Source organism: Dryas octopetala, chromosome 6 (assembly GCF_963921425.1).
Source record: "Dryas octopetala chromosome 6, drDryOcto1.1, whole genome shotgun sequence".
In the NCBI taxonomy this organism is placed as follows: domain Eukaryota; kingdom Viridiplantae; phylum Streptophyta; class Magnoliopsida; order Rosales; family Rosaceae; genus Dryas; species Dryas octopetala.
This window is the reverse complement of record NC_141371.1, coordinates 21,358,488-21,376,558: the sequence shown is the minus strand read 5'-3', so window position 1 is coordinate 21,376,558 and position 18,071 is coordinate 21,358,488. Positions and strand designations below refer to the sequence as shown.

Sequence of the window (18,071 nt, the reverse complement as noted above, 5' to 3'; positions counted from 1 at the left end):
CCGAATATCAATAGTTCTAATCAATACATATCGTATTTGAGGTAGAATATGATATAAAACCATGATATCAATATCAGGTTTGAGGTAGAATATGATTTAAAATCTAAAATCTTGGTATCAATATCAGGTATATGATAAAATCTGATATGTAATCTCGACATCAATATCAGGTATGAAACATACTCTGATATCTAAATATTGTTTATATATCAAGTCTGAGAGAGAATCTGATATCAAAATGACATAACATTTCAGTTTTTAGACTAAAAATGATTTGGAATGTATGATATATATTAGTTTTTTTTTCACCTAAAAAGGATATCAATGAATTAAATACAATTGTGCCTGTATTTTGAAATGGCCTAAAATTTGTGCAAGTATAAAATCTTTCATTCCTATATATTTCATATTTTAAGCACCAATAACATTCAAAGTACCCAAAAAGGGATTACAATATAATATCCAACAAGTAGTTCTATAGTTAAGGAAATACATAAAGAATTACTAAGGTATTACTGATGGTACTAATTTGAAGATACAAAAGCTGACAACTTCATCTAGCTAGTGGAGTAGAATCATTCACATCTTAAAGTTGTGTTGTATTAGCTTCGCTTGGTCTTCATATTGGACCACTGAAAACATCAAAGGAACATATATTAATTCTTAAATTTAATCACAAATTCATTGATAAAACTTGGAAAATATACTGATAGGTTAAAGTATACGGGAAGGTATATTGTTGAAAAAGAAGAAGACTGTTACATTGTTGACTGCCAGGAAATAGGTTTACTGGAGCAGCGCACACTCTCAAATTTTTAGAAACATAACTACAACTCCAATTGCTCTGAAAATTGGTGGAACAATACTAGACATACAGAGGTTCAAGCAAAAAAAATATCAAGTGTTTTAGAGTTGTAGTTTGATACAGTTTCATCATTCACTCAAGCTTAAGATTTGGGAGCATTGCTCATCCTCCAAATCTAAAGTTTGAGTGAAGGATTCTACAGCCTCAAACCACATGATTTTAAATGATAAAACTTATCTTTAGTAGTCTAATATTATTCCCACAATTTCAGTTGATGACAATATCACAAGAAACACAAGGATAGGTTAAAAACATAGACATGCAAAAAGAGAATTAAGTTGCTGTCAGGTTTCAATTGGTTATAACATCATGCATTATATATTGATATGAAAAGGTGTTGCAATATGAGCATTCAATTCTCTTATCTGACCCTAAAGGGGCTATGTATAATCTAACATGTAGTCCTAAAATCATTTACACAATTGTATGTACGTGTATTTGAAAACTTCAAGATGATGATCGAAACAAATTCCAAAAGCAACTTGGAAAAACCAGTCACTCATATCCCACAAATAACAATAACAACATGCCTATGCCACTTACACTTTTTCAAACCCGTAGGCTTTGCAACATGCCTTTAATTTTCATTAATCACATGAAAAGATACAAGCAACTAGAGATAACGAATATACTTATAGTAATTAATCGATTAGTTAATTGGGCAACACCAACACCACATCATGACTGGTTTTTAGTCCATGTGACAAAAAGCAGTACAAATTGAGAGAACATGAGAGAACATAATATGCAGTTGAAGGGATTTCAATCATAAAAGAAACTAGGGGAGAAGGAAATACAAAAACTAACTATAAAAAGAAGAAAGAAGCACATATAAATATAAATGGCCATACCCATTAAAAAAAAAAAAGTGAGTGGGGGTGACAACAATTTGAGACCAGATAAATGGCTAAACCTCAAAATACTTGGACTTTTTCCTAAAGCATAATATCTAACTAGATGCTAAAAGGTCTTGATTACCCATCACCATTGCTGATTGTACAAATAGACTCAGTACAGAAGACAGATACTTAAAGGTGTTGATTACCTAGTTAATACAAGTTTTTTGTCTTGACTCTGCAAAGTATCAGTTACAATGTCAAAGACTCCTTCATTCATGAGATCCCTACAGAAATTTAGTGTGATCCCTCTTAGAAACAAAGACATTATATAAGACAAAAAACTAGAAGTACCCATCAGAAAAATAAGCAGCCAGCCCAAAAGTTCTTAAAAAAAAAAAAACAGAGAGCTACAAAACATAGTGGTACATAAGAAATATAACTTCAAGAATTGCATACCTAAATAGCCGGAGCTGCTGAGCCATCTGCATTTTCTTGCTTAAACTACAAAACTCATGCAAGAAATACACCTACATTGTAGAGGGAAATAAGGATAAGCATGACCAATGTTAAGGTAGATCAAGGAAATTAATCAAAGAACTGCAACCAAAAATTGTAATGCTACTAACACTGTAAAGATAACTATCATATTGTCTATCAAATATCAAAATCCTTATTACTACTTTTATTCGGAAAAAAGTACAGGAAATGGAATTAAAAAAGTAACAATGTAAACAATTGAACAAGACAGTTCTTTTACCAATTGTTATTAACATATATTAATCCTTTTATTTCATTTCTAATTAATTTGTGGGAAGAAAAAGAAAAGCAAGAGAAACAGAAGAGGGGTTACACAATCTAAAAGATCAATTACATATTCATGTACTCTCCATTGCACCAATACCATGGCTCAGAAAGACAATTAAAGAGCAGTTATGGAAATCAACAATTACCAAATTCTTTTTAGATTATGCAGAGGTGGATGGTGACCTTAACCTACCAAACAATTCCTGAATAAAGGTACCGTCGTCCTTTAGCAAAGAAACAACCTACAACATAATAGGAAAATTAGGCATAATTAACATAACATAGAGCGCAATATGTCTAAAGATTGAGCTGTAACTTCTTACGATAGCATTGTTTACATGAATAATGGAATTGAGATTTGCAACTGTGGCCTTGTCCAATACTCTAGCCAAAACAACATTCTAAAATAATGCAGAGTGAGAATTACCACCAAATAAATGGGATAAACAAAAAATTTAAATATAAAAGCAACCAAACCTTTAAATAGCCAACTTTATACGTCTGATGTATCTTTGACAAAACCATAGCATCTTTAATCAGTATGGCCTACGAAAAGTTAATTTATAAATCAAGATACATAGGCAAGAAACAAACAACTCTCATATATAAATAAATAAGCAAATATATATATATATATCTCTCTCTCTCAAAGGAGTGGACTCTTTCAAGAAGAGTTTTGACAGCCTGCTTGATACTCTGCAAGAGAAGGCCAATTCCCTTAAATTGGTTAGTCTGTAAGATGTCAGGGTTACAAGTGAGTTAATAAAAGCCTGCTAGGGGTTCTGTCTTCTTGTAAATGTAGTCGAGTGCTTTGTAAGACATTAATTATATTTGATGAGTTCATACCAACTTTTAGTTGAGTGAGATATTATATTTCCCACTTGCTCTAGTGTTTGGCATTATTTTTTCCCACACCCTCTAGAGGATGAAGAGAAGATTGAAATCGATACCTGACTCAATGGAATTGGCCACCGGAACCGTTGAAATCTCATCGAAGCCGCCGCTGGCTTCTTGGCGTCGATTGGCCTCGTACAGTGGTCCGATGAACAATCGGAGGCCACCAACATGTTCAGAACGACGACAGCTTCAAAACCCACAAGGCCTGGCATCTCAACTTCGCCGGGATCGATGGATTGCCGCAGGAGTGGCCATCGGCCCTGTGGCTTCGATTCGCCATGATCAGCGGTTGTTTGGGACGAAGAGAGACACGAGGAGGGAGAGTAGAAGAAGACGATCGAGCCTTTTGGTGGTACTCCCGTCGTCGTTGGCCTTCGGACGACGACGATGACGAATTTTCTGAGGAAGACGATCGGCGCAAGAGAGAGAGAGAGAGGCGAGAGAATAGAGAGAAAGAGAGATATGCGGGTGAGAGGAGAGAGAATATAAAAAAAGATTTGGGTTGTTTAAATTAACCCTAGATGCGGAAATACAAAAATTAGGTCAATTGATCTTAAGATATCAGTTGACATGTTACAGTGATATGATAAAAATATATAAGAAAAAGTAAAAAAAATTTATATCAGATGTTTGGGTGGATGGGAAAAAAAATTAAAAAATGTAAACTTAACATATCAGTTAACAGTTTAAACTGACGTCTTTATAAATTCTTAGAAAAAAAAAATATTATATATCAGTTGATAAAAACCATGTGATTTCTAATAGAGTTTAGAAATCAGCTAAAAAATTATCTGATATTATAATTTTTACAATATCAGTCAACTTCAAATCTGATATAAAATTGGTGATATCTATTAACAATTTTGTTGTAGTGTATGATTCGTTAGGACCGTACATCTTGAGGATAGGTCCGTCCGTTGAGGTTGAATGCGGCTCCATTTGTGGAGTGTAGTATGAATACATCCCTTCCTTCATTCGGGTGAACACCCATTCTTTTGCATTTATTTGGGGACTATGGGTCCCTCATCCGTAGTATTTACGCAAGTTAATGGCGTTCCACCTTTTTCTAATCGAGCTGTCATCCATGTTTGAGAGTAAGTAGGTCCTTTTGCTTCCTACTTCAATCACTTGATATGGCCCTTCCCAATTAAGACCTAGCTTGCCAGCGCCCGGGACTTTCGTGTTTTGAAACACCTTTCTGAGTACAAGGTCTCCCTCTTGAAAGGTCCTTGGTTTGACGCCTTTATTGTAATAGGACCGTACTTGCTGTTGATAGGCGGCAATCCTTACTAGTGCTTGCTCTCTTCACTCATCTAATAGATCCAGGTTCGTTTGAAGTTCTACTACATTCTGCTGAAGCATCTTATCCTTTGTGCGGAGGGTTGGCATCCCAACTTGGACCGGTATGATAGCCTCTACTCCAAATTCTAAAGAAAAAAGAGTCTCTCCTATGGGTCTCTGCTTACTGGTCTTATACGCCCATAGGACCCCAGGTAGCTCGTCGGGCCATTTGCTTTGGCATTTTCCAACCTCTTCTTCAACGTGTCAAGAATAGTTTTGTTGGAGGCTTTAGCTTGGCCGTTTCCTTAAGGGTACCGGGGTGTCAACATTAAGTTCTTAATGTTCAAAGATCTACAAAAGTCAGTGATCTCCGCACTTATGAACTGAAGGCCGTTATCGGACACCAAAGTTTGAGGCATTTCGAACCTACAAATGATGCTTCTCCATATAAATCTCTTTACCTCCTTATCTCGAATTTTTGCAAGGGGCTCGGCTTCAATCCACTTTGTGAAATAATTGGTAGCAACCAACAGAAACCTTTTTTGGGCGGTAGCATCCAGCAAGGGTCCGACGATGTTCAGGCCCCATTGCATGAACGGCCAAGGGGATCGAAGCGGGGTTAGGTTCTCTGCCGGTTGTTTTGGGATAATGGCAAATCTTTGGCATTTGTCACACTTCTGTACGAACTCTTTTGCATCCTGGTGTATTGTTGGCCAATAGTACCCCTCACTTAGGGATTTTTGCGCTAAGGACCTGCCTCCGGCATGATTTCCACAACTACCCCCATGAATTTATGCGAGAACGTACCGTACCTGATCCGGGTGGAGACAAAGGAGGTGAGGTCGTGAATATGACCGACGATAGAGCTTGCCATTATAGTCCACGTACTGCGCCGCTTTTAAATGTAATTTTCTAGCCTCAACACGGTCTTGGGGTAGTGTCCCATTATTTATGTAATCAAGGATTGGATCCATCCAACAAGGTGTTGGAGCTATAGGTAGGCATGGAGCCCCCGCCTTGTGAACACTCGGCTCCTTCAAGTACTTCACAGGAATGGTCTGACGAAGTTGATAGTTTAAGGAAGATCCCAAATTTGCCAGAGTATCGGCATGAGCATTTTGATTACGAGAGACCTGTGTGAGTGTGAACTCTTGAAACTTTTGGAGAAGATCTTTGGCCTTAGTGAGGTAGAGAGTCATGGTTGGATTAAGTGCCGCATACTCACCTAACACTTGGTTCACGATTAATTGAGAATCACAAAATATATTTAATTTACGAACTTGTAGTTCAGATGCTAGTCTTAAGCCCGCTAAGAGAGCCTCGTACTCGGTTTTGTTGTTGCTTGCCCGGAATCCTAATATCAAGGCTTGTTCCATTATGGATCCATTCGGAGTGTGCAAAACTAGGCCGGCGCCTGCCCCCTTCCTATTGGAGGACCCATCCACATGAAGATGCCACACATAAGGATTCGTTGGGTCCGGTCCTGAATTTGGGTTGATTGGGTCCGACAATTCAGTTTCAGGGGGAGTAAATTCGGCAATGAAGTTGGCTAGGACCTGTGCCTTGATAGTCGTTCGTGGTTGGTACACTATGTCATATTGCCCTAGCTCAATTGCCCACTTTGTTATCCACGAGGATGCATCCGGTCCGTGCAAAATGGTCCTTAACGGGTAATTGGTCCGTACAATGATTTTGAAAGCTTGGAAGTATGGCCTTAACTTTCTAGCGGAGCTTACCAAAGCCAAAATCAATTTTTCCATCTTTGGGTACCTAGTTTCTGGGTCGAGGAGAGCCTTTGACGTGTAATATACCGGGTGTTGTGCCCCCTGCTCTTCTCGAACCAGAGCCGAACTAACCACCGGACTAGATACCCTCAAGTATAAGTATAGGTCCTCCCCTGCGGAGGGTTTGGATAACAAAGGCGTAGAGCTTAAATATGTCTTTAGGTCCTGAAAAGCCATTTCACATTCTTCATTCCATATTCTGCCCCCGCTTCTTTTCAATGCTTGAAAAAAAGGGCGGCATTTATCCGTCGACTTTGAAAGGAACCTGCTTAGGGCGGCGGCACGGCCCGTTAGACTTTGTATTTCTTTGACATTGCGAGAGGACCCCATGTCCATGATTGCTCTTATTTGGTCTGGATTAGCCTCAATACCCCATTGAGTTACTAAATATCCCAAGAATTTTCCGGAGGCTACTCCGAATGTGCATTTTTCCGGGTTCAACTTCATGTTATACCTCCGCAAAAGTTCAAATGCCTCCCCAAGGTGCTTTACATGGTCATGTCTTTGTAGGCTCTTTACTAACATGTCATCCACGTATACCTCCATTGTCCTTCCAATAAGGTCCTTAAAGACTTTGTTCACAAGTCGTTGATACGTTGCCCCCGCATTTTTAAGCCTGAAAGGCATCACATTATAGCAATAGGTTCCCTTCTCTATGACAAATGAGGTTTTCTCTTTATCTGGCCCATACATCTTGATTTGATTATAGCCGCTATAAGCATCCATGAAACTAAGAAGTTGATGCCCTGCCGTTGAATCCACTAGTTGATCAATCCGTGGAAGGGGGTAGCTATCGTTTGGGCAAGTTTTGTTTAAATCAGTGAAGTCAACACATACCCTCCACTTGCCATTTTTCTTTCGAACCAAAACCACATTGGATAACCAATCCGGATGGTACACATCCTCCACAAATCCGGCGGCTTTGAGTTTATCTACCTCGGCCTCAATTATAGCTGACCATTATGGAGCAAAGTTTCTCTTCTTTTGGATTACCGCCTTGAAGTTTGGGTCCACCATAAGTTTATGGCATATGACCTTCAGATCGATTATGGGCATGTCCCCAGCGGACCATGCAAATACATCCTTATTTTCCCGTACGAATGCTATTAACTAATCCCTTTCTATCTTGGAAAGTCTGAACCCAATCCTTGCCTTTCTCTCTGGTAGCTTTGGGTCCAATTCAATTAACTCGGCTTCTTCCTTTGCCTTGCCCCCTTGGGGGTCACTATCCTGAGGGTCCAAATCGATTTCAATATCTTCTTGCTCATCTTGGGCCCCCAGGGCTAATTGCTAATCGGATTTTTCTTTGGGGTCCCCAAGGTTCTGAGTCCCCAAGGCGGATGCATCCTCTTCGAGCGTTTTGGTCTGTACTCTGGATATGTCCTGTGCTTTTGAAGGTATCAAGGGACCAATTGATTTTTTTATTTCTTTCAGACCCATTACCTCGCAGCTTCAAGCGGTTGCTTGATCCCCCCGAATTTCTTGGATCCCTTCCTTTGTTGGGAACTTCAAGACCTGATGGTAGGTGGAAGGGACTGCCTTCATGCGATAGAGCCATGGTTGCCCAAGGATAGCGTTGTAAGGTGTGGGGCAGTCGACTACTATGAATGGCGTAAGCGGGCTTCTTAACCCCGCCACCACTGGTAGTGAGATAGTGTCGATGGTGTGAACCAACCTTGGTTTAGAAACGGGGTGATATCCTCGATTAAACCCATGCGCTCAACCGCCGTTTTGAAAAGCACATTAACCGATGCTCCATTATCTATCAAGACACGGCCCACGGTGGCATGAGCAACTTGGATGGTGATAACCAAAGAGTCCTCATGGGGAGAGTGTAATGTCGCAGCGTCTTGCTAGGAGAAGTTCATGAGATCAATCTCGGATAGGTCCTGGGAAGGCGCCATCAAGACCTCCCTCGTTTTCTTGCAACTATGCTCCCTTTCTTTTCTTGTGGAGCCTAAGTAGTCTAGTTCGGAGAGGATGCATTGCAAGTTCATGGTTGGCTTCTTTAGTGGTGGGTCCGAATCTGGGGACCTTTGTCTATCTTGTTTTTCAGGCCTCCGCTTTAATGCTTCATCCTTTACAAATTCCAAACAATATCCTTGCTCTAAAAGTTCTTCAATATGCTCATGAAGCGCTATGCAATCCATGGTTAGATGCCCTTTAGACTTGTGGAAGGCGCAGTACCTATCAGGAAATTTTTTTCTTGCATCCGACTTTATAGGGGGTGGACGTTTCACCCATGGTTGGTCCTTGATCATGTAAAAGACTTGATTGATTGGAAGTTTCAAAGGTGTATATTTGTCACGGTCCGAATTAGCATGATCCTCCCTCTTCCTCTTATCCGCGGACCCATATTTCTCGGGCCTATCGCTTCTTCTGGGGGACCTATCATTCCGTTTAGGGGCTCCATACTCTTGACGATTCCTCCGTGTACTTTTATCTTTCTTCCTCACATATGCCCCTCGTTTCTCATCATCCCATCTAATGTACTTCTCTGCCTTCATTAGCGTTTGAGTAAACGTGAGGGTTCCTTTTTTAACCAAAGATCCATATAATACGGACTCCACAGGTAGTGCCCGCCTAAAGGCCACAACCACCATGTTGTCATCACATTTTTCAATTTTTGCCACCTCGGACTTGAATCGTTTTACAAAGTCTCGGAGGGATTCGTCATCCCCCTACTTGAGGGTAAAGAGATGGTCCGTATCTTTTTTGATAACCCGGTAAACGGAGTAATGTTTCACGAATGAAGAGCATAAGCCGGTAAAATTAGTAATGGACCGAGGTGGTAGAGAGTGATACCAAGTTAATGCGGACCATTCCAGACTTGAGGGGAATAGCTTGCACATCCAGGCATCATTGTCATCATAGGGTGCCATCGAGATACGATACATCCTAATGTGACTCATTGGGTCCGAGTCTCCCTTAAAGTATTTGAACCTTGGCATAGAAAAACGCTCCAGGGCTCTAACTCGAAGGATGTGATCCTTAAGGGGGGACTCATTTACGCAAAGAATTTCGTTCTCCAACCAAGCTTCATGTGGATCCCTCCAGTCGACGCGAAATTGTTCCATCCATGAGTCCGCGACCCGTTGGTTGCTCATTGCCTCTTTGGGGGATCCTTGCCTGGCGATTAGGACCCCTAGACAAATCGCGGGGGGATTCTTGTGGGGGTTCCCCCATCTTTTCTTTTTACTTCTCTTGGCGAGTTAGTCGAGTTCTTCCACTTGTACCCCGTACGCAGCTCCTTCCTCGCCCGCTATGAGACTGGCGAGAAGTTCTTCTGCGGGGTTCTTGATTGCTAGCCATTAGAGCCTCACTCATCAGTTGAATATCCTTCCTTATAGCCTCAAGGGCCACATGGGTACTCGTTGCTAGCCATGCGCCGCAAAGCGACTTGGTACTCGTTGGGCTCTTGTCGAGGAGGGTCCGGCTGGCTGTCATCATCAGTGGTGTGGACTTTCACACAGTCAAGTTCTCTACCAACTTGTTGAGCCGCCGGCTCTACAGTAATCGATGTCAGGGGATGCCCATTCGTAGTAGCACCCAAAGTCATCTCTTCTGCCATAGGTTTCAGAAAAAATGAGTTTGAAAAAATCAAAGAGCAAAATCTGAAAACGAGAAGTTCTAGATTCTACTCTCAATGAAAGCACCAATTGTTGTAACACGAATTCTCCAAGTAGCTAAACTCAGAAAACGATGGGTCCTGTAAACACAAGAAAAACCTTCAGAGGTATGGTGACACCGGTGTGGTGTCCGCCAAAGGCTCTCCGACGGTCAAGTCAGTAAGCAAGATCAATATCAACTCAAAGCAGTGGGCTTAGAGCTCTAGAATTACGTACCTTTGAATGATCTTTTGAGAGTCTATTTATAGGGGATGATTTAATCCCTTAGGATTGTAAGTTGATTTAAACTTGTAGTCACCGAGAAGTATAATCCATATTGGCTTGAACTCCTATACTTGAATCCTTGTTTGGAGAGGATTCAAGCCATTTAATTCGTATGAGAGTTGGTTTCCTAGTAGAACATGAAGTTCTTAGGTCCCTTTAATCGTGACTTGTATAGTAATACCTCCGTGAGCTTACAATTGGAAGCATCCGCGAGTTTGGGTAGGAACATGGACCCATCCGCGAGCTTGAAGGGATCCATGGGTTCGGATGGTTCCATGGATTTGGGTGTATCCATACGTTTAGAAGCATTCGGCCCTCCTAGATGTATGTGGAGATTGTTCCCCTTGCTCTGTGCTCAATGGGTCCTCCCATTTTATGGTGTTTATACCCCCGGCGTTGTTGGTCCCCCGGCATTGTTGGTGATGGCGCCTTGTCCATAGGACCCTTTTAGACTTCCACAAGTATGGGTCCTATTGTTTGAGTCAAGGCACCTCCTTTGTTATAGGTAATAGAACCTTATCTATTGGTCCCATCATATTTATAAGAGCATAGGTCCCATCATCTAAGTCATGGCATCCCCCCTTTATGTAATATCTATGGGTCCTATGCCTTTCTCTAATTTTCTTCGGACCCACTCCAAATGTGTGACATAGGTCCCATATAGAATTTATTCATGGTCCCACAGTTTCCTATCACCCAAGGAGGTTGATCACTATATAAGCAGGACATTGAAGGCACAAAAGATCTCTCATCATATCCTACAAAAAATCAAGCACAAACTCTTTAGCAATTCAACAATCTTCTCAAGAATCATAACGTGTTCATCGTTTTCTCTTTGGATCTCAGACCTGGTTCCTTTGTTTTTAGCTCTTCTAAGACCTTGTTTTCTTAATATTGATTTCTTTTGGTTATTGTTTTATCTCCATATTATTTTCTTCATGAATTTTTTTATTAGAACTTGCATCGTTACTCAATTTCGTGATAATCAAGTCATTCATACATTTTTCATTAAGATTCATTATTTTGCAATCCATCTCGTTACCCAAGCAACAATTTTACGCACTTACGAGTTCGAGCATCAAGTCATTGAAACAAGTGATTAAAGTCCTTGAGGATCAAGGTAAGAGGAACCTCGGTGAGCTTTTGTTCCTTGCTCGTTTACAATCACTTTGGTTCAGAAGTTAATAAGATCGGCGCGAATAATAACTTACATTTTTTCTATTACGGCTGTTTTTCTGAGAATAGTGGGACGCCCAAACATTAAACTAGGACTGCAGTGTTTCTAGTTAGGAATCTGGTCAGGCTTGCCGTGATTTTTAGAGGTAACAGTAATATTATTCAAATTATCAAAGATATGTGCTTTCTTTATCTTTAAACCTTTTTTCTTTATGGCCAAAAAAATAAACCTTTTTTCGTTGGGTCCACTAGATTGTAGGGTTTGACAAATAAAATAGTTGGTCTAAAGAACAACCAACCCAATAAGTTGAACTGAAGGCCAAAATTCAAACAAGGGCCAATCCAGTGCATATGGAAAAAAAAAAAAATTAGTGCATCTGTGTAAAAAAGTCAGTGCATCTGTAAAACAGCCAGTGTATCTGTAAAATTACAATAAGTGCATCTGTAAAAAAATTTAGAAATTGTACTTTACACAACTTATTAGGTTATAGTTCTTTACATTAAGTTTATTAGTAGTGTGGTACAAGGATATAATTTACTATTTTTCTATTGTACTATTTTTTTATAGGGTTAATTACAATTTATCCCTGTTGCTTCTTTTTGTACAACTTGTTTTACTTGGAATTTAGAAACGAATACCATGTTGTAGCTAGTAAGTATACGAATCGCTTATGTAAGCATAGCGTATAAGTTCGAGGTCGATCTCACAAGGAATGATTAAATGCGCGCCATCAAACCAATTCAACTTATCAAATAGAATCACTAAACACACACACACAGATATGGGGGTTTGTTTAGGGGTTAAACACACACACGCACGCACACACACCAGCTAGGACTTAGAATCCACCACTAACGAATCACCTAAATAAACATGGATCCAAGCATATAATTCACAAAAACTGTTGATGAAGTTTGTCACACACAAGTACGGATTATGACACTTGAGGTTTAATTCTCCTAAGCCATGAAACTAATACCGGGGTAGGACTACTAGCTAGTTATTTTAAAACATAAAATTTAATCTTGGTTATCCTTTAAGTTAACAAGAAAAGATTCATTAAGCTTTGTGAGAATTGACAAACATATAAAACATAAAAGTATAGTGTTTACCTTACAATTTTATAAAACTTATTCCCAAGACTCACTTAGAAAAGATTGATTCACTTGTTGCAAACATAAATTATGTTCTTGAGTATCCTACACAATTTCTCAACTATAGATAGGTGCATACATTCTAGGGTGATCAAACATAGAAAGCATACAAATAACATAGAATTAATTAGAACAAAGATTAAGAATTCATCAACATGTTCATCAAATTAATAATTTAAAAGATCCATGAAAGTAAAGATGACATAATTAGGGCTTCAACCTTGCCCTAACATGGTAAAGCTAAATCATAATTATGAAAATAAGAATTACCATTAAATGAATAAACATCCAATTCATATTGTTAATGACAAACTAAAACTAAAAAAGCAAGAAAAACCCAAAAGGTGGCTGCGACAAGGCTGAGGGTTTCGAACTCCTCCTTCTTCTCTCCTTTTAAACTTTTCCGAAAGATCTAAGTATATGGTGTAATAAGATGATGAATTTTGAGAGAATGAGAGTCTTATATAGTAGTGAAGAGGTGGAGAGATTTTGCTGATTTTTAATGTGGGACAAGTGCATTCCTTGCACCTTAAGGCTTAGAATTTTCGGCCAAGAATGGGCCTTGGGCTGATTTGGGCGTCACTTGTTTTTCTTGCCGTAAAACTGCTGCGCTACCTCCACTAAAACGACCATATCTTGAGCTAGACAACTCAGAATCGAGATCCGTAAAATTCTCTGCGAAGCTAAAATCCGTACCTTTCCAACCATATATGGCATGACATCTATTTCAATTTGGAGAGAAACAGAATTGCTGTCGAAATTGATGCTCTATTTTTCGGGGTTTCCTTTCCTTAATTCTCTTAGATCTTTGACTAAATCTTTTAAGATCTTCCTTGCACATGGAGAATTCCTTGTATTCCCTCAAGATTCCTTTTTCCAATTTAACTCGAAATTGCTTCATTATGCTTCATTTTCATTCTTCACTTCAATTAACCTACAAAACACTAAAAATAAACAAAAACACACAAAAGTATCGAGTTCTTGCACTCTAGGTTGGGGAGTTGTATTATAAAATTACCGAAATCGAGCACTCAACACACTCCCAAACTTAGACTTTGCTAGTCCTTGAGCAAAGAAAACATAAAAAAAACTCAAAACAAACTAAATTTCCCAACAAATGAGTTCATGAATATACCCAACAATAACATAGTAAAGCAAGGCATGTATAACACTCATTCTTCAAATTCTAATAATACTTCAAAGAGGAAATTACAAATTTGGTTCACTTATTTTATATCTAGTTCAATTTTGGTCCACTTATTTTATATCTATTTCAATTTTGGTTCACGATTTTTTTAAAATTATGATTTTAAATCATTTTTGTTGTGTTTTCTTCAATTATAATTGAAGTATAAGTTATATTTCATCATTTCTTAGTCATAGAAACTAATTTGGAGTACTAGAATAAAAGAAAATTGAAATTTGGTACTCCAAATTAGTTTCTATGACTAAGAAATGATGAAATATAACTTATACTAATTTGAAATTTGCACATGTGGCATTCTCTCTGAGCGCCACGTGTGCAAAACTAACAGAAAATACTTGTTTTTTTACTCAATTACATTTACATCCACTAAATATAGGGTCCATTTCAAGTTGGTTCACAAACTATAAAACATTTCAAATTCCCCCATTAACTAACAAAAAACACATAGAATGGTCCATCTGTAAGGAATTTTGTCAAATGGACTGTTAAGTGTCATGCTGGATGCAGTCCACTAGACCTCCTTAAACATAATTCCCATTATATCTAACAAAAAATCAACCTTTGCACCATTTAGGATTCAATTTGCAGTGGAAATTGTGGACAAAACCATTAGGTGAGCATAAAACCCTAATTTCAATGGTTAAATGTGTTGTTTTTAGCCTTTAGAACAAAAACTCGATTTGTTTTAATTTATGGGGGCTTACGATTTCATTTACAAAAGAGGGGGGGAAGTGGCAGGCCCATGTTAGAGTTAGGTGCCACATGTTGTTATGGAATGGGCGGGAAATTATTTTGGGGAAACCCATTTTTGTTCCATACCAGTCAATGCTACTTCATTAAAAATGCCAAGTGAACTACATCCAACGTGGCACTTAACTGTTCCTTTGACGGAATCCCTAACGGATGGATCATTCCCTATGTTTTTGTTAATTAATGGGAGAATTGAATATTTTATAGTTCGTAGACCAACTTGAAATGAACCCTGTATTTCTTTTAAGGGTTGGGGGTATTATGTTTGACAAGACATAGTATGGGGGGTTAACTATCAAAAATATTAGTTTAGGGAGCAAAGTGCGAACCCCTAATAGTTTGGGGGAACAAATTGTAACTAATCCTTTTTTATAATGTATTTTGTTTCTTGTACATTCAATGAATCGAATTCATGGCATATTATAATTCTAAGTTATCTCCAACTTTCCACCTTCCAAAAAAAGGAAAAGAAAAGAGAGTTGTGGATGGGTCGAGGTTGAAGCCACAACTGAATCCAAGTAAAACATGATTTTTGGGATACCAGCAATACTAGAGCAATCACGATGCACACAGCCAATGGTCCTTATGATATATGACCATCAAAGTAGGACATGATTTTGAGAAGAACTTGCATATCTCGGGGATACTAATAGATGGTATCCTCATCCTCCCCTCTCTCTTTTTCTCTCTATCTCTCTCCCTTTATCTCTCTCTCCTCTCCTTCTTCTCTCTCTCTCTGCCATGACACCAGCATGTCCCTATCATAAGGACAAGAAAGTTATTTTCCACAATTTTTGTAACCTTTTCAACAAATTTAATTGCATTGAATTTGAGGCCCACGAAGCAACGCACAAACATCCTTCATCAATAACAATTAGAGAAATTCTATATATACTTAACAATCTTCTTTTCTTACCCAACAAATTTTTTAATCATGAATGGACTATTATGTCCCATGATGAAATGACCATTGAGGACAAATTATGTTTAAAATAAAAAAATCCAATTTTCTTTCTATACCTTTACCCTTCATCAACCTCACTCTTAAAATCACTTCCAACCTCATTCTCAAAACCAACTCTAAAGCCTAAACAATTTTTGCACCCATGTCATCCAAACAAGGGTTTTTAGACAAATGAAGAGTGAAATTGTTCCTTGGGAGCCTTCAAATGAGGGATGTGTGTTTTTTTTTTTTTTTTTTTTTTTGCAGTTTTTCATGCATATGACAGCTCTAAAAAATTTCTAGTTTGTGTTCTGTTTGGTGGAAATCACTGAACAACGTACTCTCATTCGGTTGGTATCTATTGAACAACACACAAGTATTCGTAACCCTCCCACCAAATAGACATATGAAACAAACATTTTTGGATATATTAGGTGAGAGTTTTCTAAAGATACTAAACTAATTCAGTGGCTGGCTACCGAATACTGTCATCGTATTTGGCATACTAATACCGAACGAACCCCTCCGACATGAATACCCATAAACCTCATTTTCCCGCAAAAAACTCAAATTATTTTTTTAAAATTCATACAAAAACATCATATTTATCAACAAATATGGAAAATCAATCCAAAAAACTTAGAAAATGTGTTTTATTTATTTAATTGATGGAAAAAGGGGAATATGTGGGGCTGCCATTGTTTGTTTGAAGAAGATATAAGGTTGAATGACTGGCGGTGGCGATGGGTGGTTGTACCGGTAGGGAGGACTAACCCTCGCGACGGCTACGACAGCGGCGACGATGGTGGCGGTGGCAGCGGGGTTGGCTTTAGAAGTTGGGTATTTGGTGATGTGGGTATTAGTGTGAGAGTGATGTTAGGTACTGGGGTGAGAGTGATGTTGGGTAAGGAGAGAAATTCTAATGTGTGTGTAGGTTTTACTCACATAAGGCTATAATAGGAAAGTAGGTTGGGTATAATGAAAAAATAAAGAAAAAAATAAAATGAATGTTGGGTGTAGTAAGAACACTGGGAATGAATAGAATTTCCTTAACAATTATACCACAATCAATGCCAAACGTTGCCCAATTGTATTTGTGGAGGCTTCCTTCTCAAGTCCCAACGTACCAGGTTTTGCCCCCACATGAACTCACCCTGAGATAAGGACTTTTAGCAAATAAGACTATGCGAGTGAGTCAAAGGCAATCACTTTGTACAAAGTTTGGTCCATTAAAAGAAAGCACAAACTTTGGACTCCTTTAGTATGCCAAATTGGATTGTGGTGTAGAGATGCGGAACAAAAGAGGTGAAATCAATTAATGCAGGTGTTTGGGCCTAATTTTTGCACCATACACGGATGGGCCAGAAAAAGGGGCTTTGGGACGTTATGACGCTCGGCCTAAGAAAAGAAGCAAGTTAGAAGTAGGTCGTGATCAAGAAGCCCACAGGCCGAAGCATAGCTAAACAGATCAGACTCAAGGAAGACAAGCAACCGAGATTTAGAAGATCAAGAGTCATAACTCTTAAAAATCCTTACCTGTTACAACCTTTCAAAAGATCAGGACTCTTGGATTCCAAGGCAGTTATTAGGGTTTTACCACTATAAATAGAGGTTTGATGCTTCCAAAATGGCACCCGAATCCCCCAAGAAAAATTCTCATAAACCACAAGCAAGCCCTGTATTTTCAATTCATAGGTAGTTATTATGTTTTTATTGTTCTAGGCTTGTTCCTATTCTTAATCCGATGTGGAGACAAGGTATGTTCGTCATACCCTTCATGACCCGGTTAGGAATAACTAATTCATGGGGCGGTTGGAGTATCACAGGGAGGACTGTAACGAATCCAGGTATTTGGAGTTACGAAGGTGTGGCCGGGATGCATATTGTGTTTTCTGGCTTGTGTTTTTTGGCAGCTATCTGACATTGGGTGTATTGGGATCTTGAAATATTTACTGATGAATGTATAGGAAAACCCTTTCTCTCAAGAACTTAGAATCAAAACTCTCATGTTTTTTGGTTTTTATTAGTTTTAATATGAGTATGTCACTTTGATTCGCATATTGTTAGAGTAAACTTAGTTACTTGCTATTTATTTCTTGCATAAGTATTTTTATTGCTTTTTATCATTTTTTTAGTGCTTTTATTATTGCTTTCTTAGATTAAAATAATTTAGATTATGCGTTTTACAGTTCATACTTGTATTACCACCATCAATATCGAAGAACTTCTTTGTTTTGATTTTGTTTTTACTGTCACTTGTTACTTGCTTGATCCTAATTTTACACCAGTTACTCGCACTTTCACGTTTACACATCGCATCACCATCACACCTGATAACGTACACTTACCCTAAGTCCTTGCAACCGAGAGGTGTTCCTTCCTCGGTTCACGGTCGTCTGACCGGAAGTCAGATTCGCATGACATCATCAATCATACGCTAGGCCTCTCGGCCGTGTACTAGCACGCCCAAATGCAAA

The 18,071-nt window shown here is 38.7% G+C and overlaps 1 protein-coding gene across 11 annotated transcripts; it reads right to left on the bottom strand.

Annotated features, from left to right (window-relative positions):
- Positions 1-368: 368 nt before the first annotated feature.
- On the bottom strand, positions 369-3,799 carry LOC147283230 (uncharacterized protein C216.01c-like). Of its 11 annotated transcripts, none has more exons than XM_086248811.1 (7): positions 3,459-3,799; positions 2,986-3,054; positions 2,832-2,909; positions 2,655-2,750; positions 2,161-2,231; positions 1,911-1,988; positions 369-632 (listed from the first exon to the last, which is right to left on the bottom strand). In XM_086248811.1, the coding sequence occupies exons 1-4, from the start codon at positions 3,615-3,617 to the stop codon at positions 2,670-2,672; spliced, it is 387 nt and encodes a 128-aa protein (XP_086104937.1). In that variant the 5' UTR covers positions 3,618-3,799; the 3' UTR covers positions 369-632; positions 1,911-1,988; positions 2,161-2,231; positions 2,655-2,669. The 11 variants fall into 11 exon arrangements, 9 of the variants coding, with proteins under 9 accessions (XP_086104937.1, XP_086104935.1, XP_086104942.1 ...); XM_086248809.1 differs by having other exon boundaries at positions 2,692-2,750; XM_086248816.1 differs by having other exon boundaries at positions 2,702-2,750.
- Positions 3,800-18,071: the final 14,272 nt, after the last annotated feature.

What these genes read in the sequence shown, in the direction of transcription:
- LOC147283230 (XM_086248809.1), bottom strand. Translation starts at nt 3,617, where the DNA reads ATGCCAGGCCTTGTGGGTTTTGAAGCTGTCGTCGTTCTGAACATGTTG. An exon ending in ATAAAGTTGGCTATTTAAAG is followed by an intron (nt 2,910 to 2,985) that starts GTTTGGTTGCTT and finishes GCATTATTTTAG; the next exon opens with AATGTTGTTTTGGCTAGAGT. An exon ending in TTCATGTAAACAATGCTATC is followed by an intron (nt 2,751 to 2,831) that starts GTAAGAAGTTAC and finishes ATTATGTTGTAG; the next exon opens with GTTGTTTCTTTGCTAAAGGA.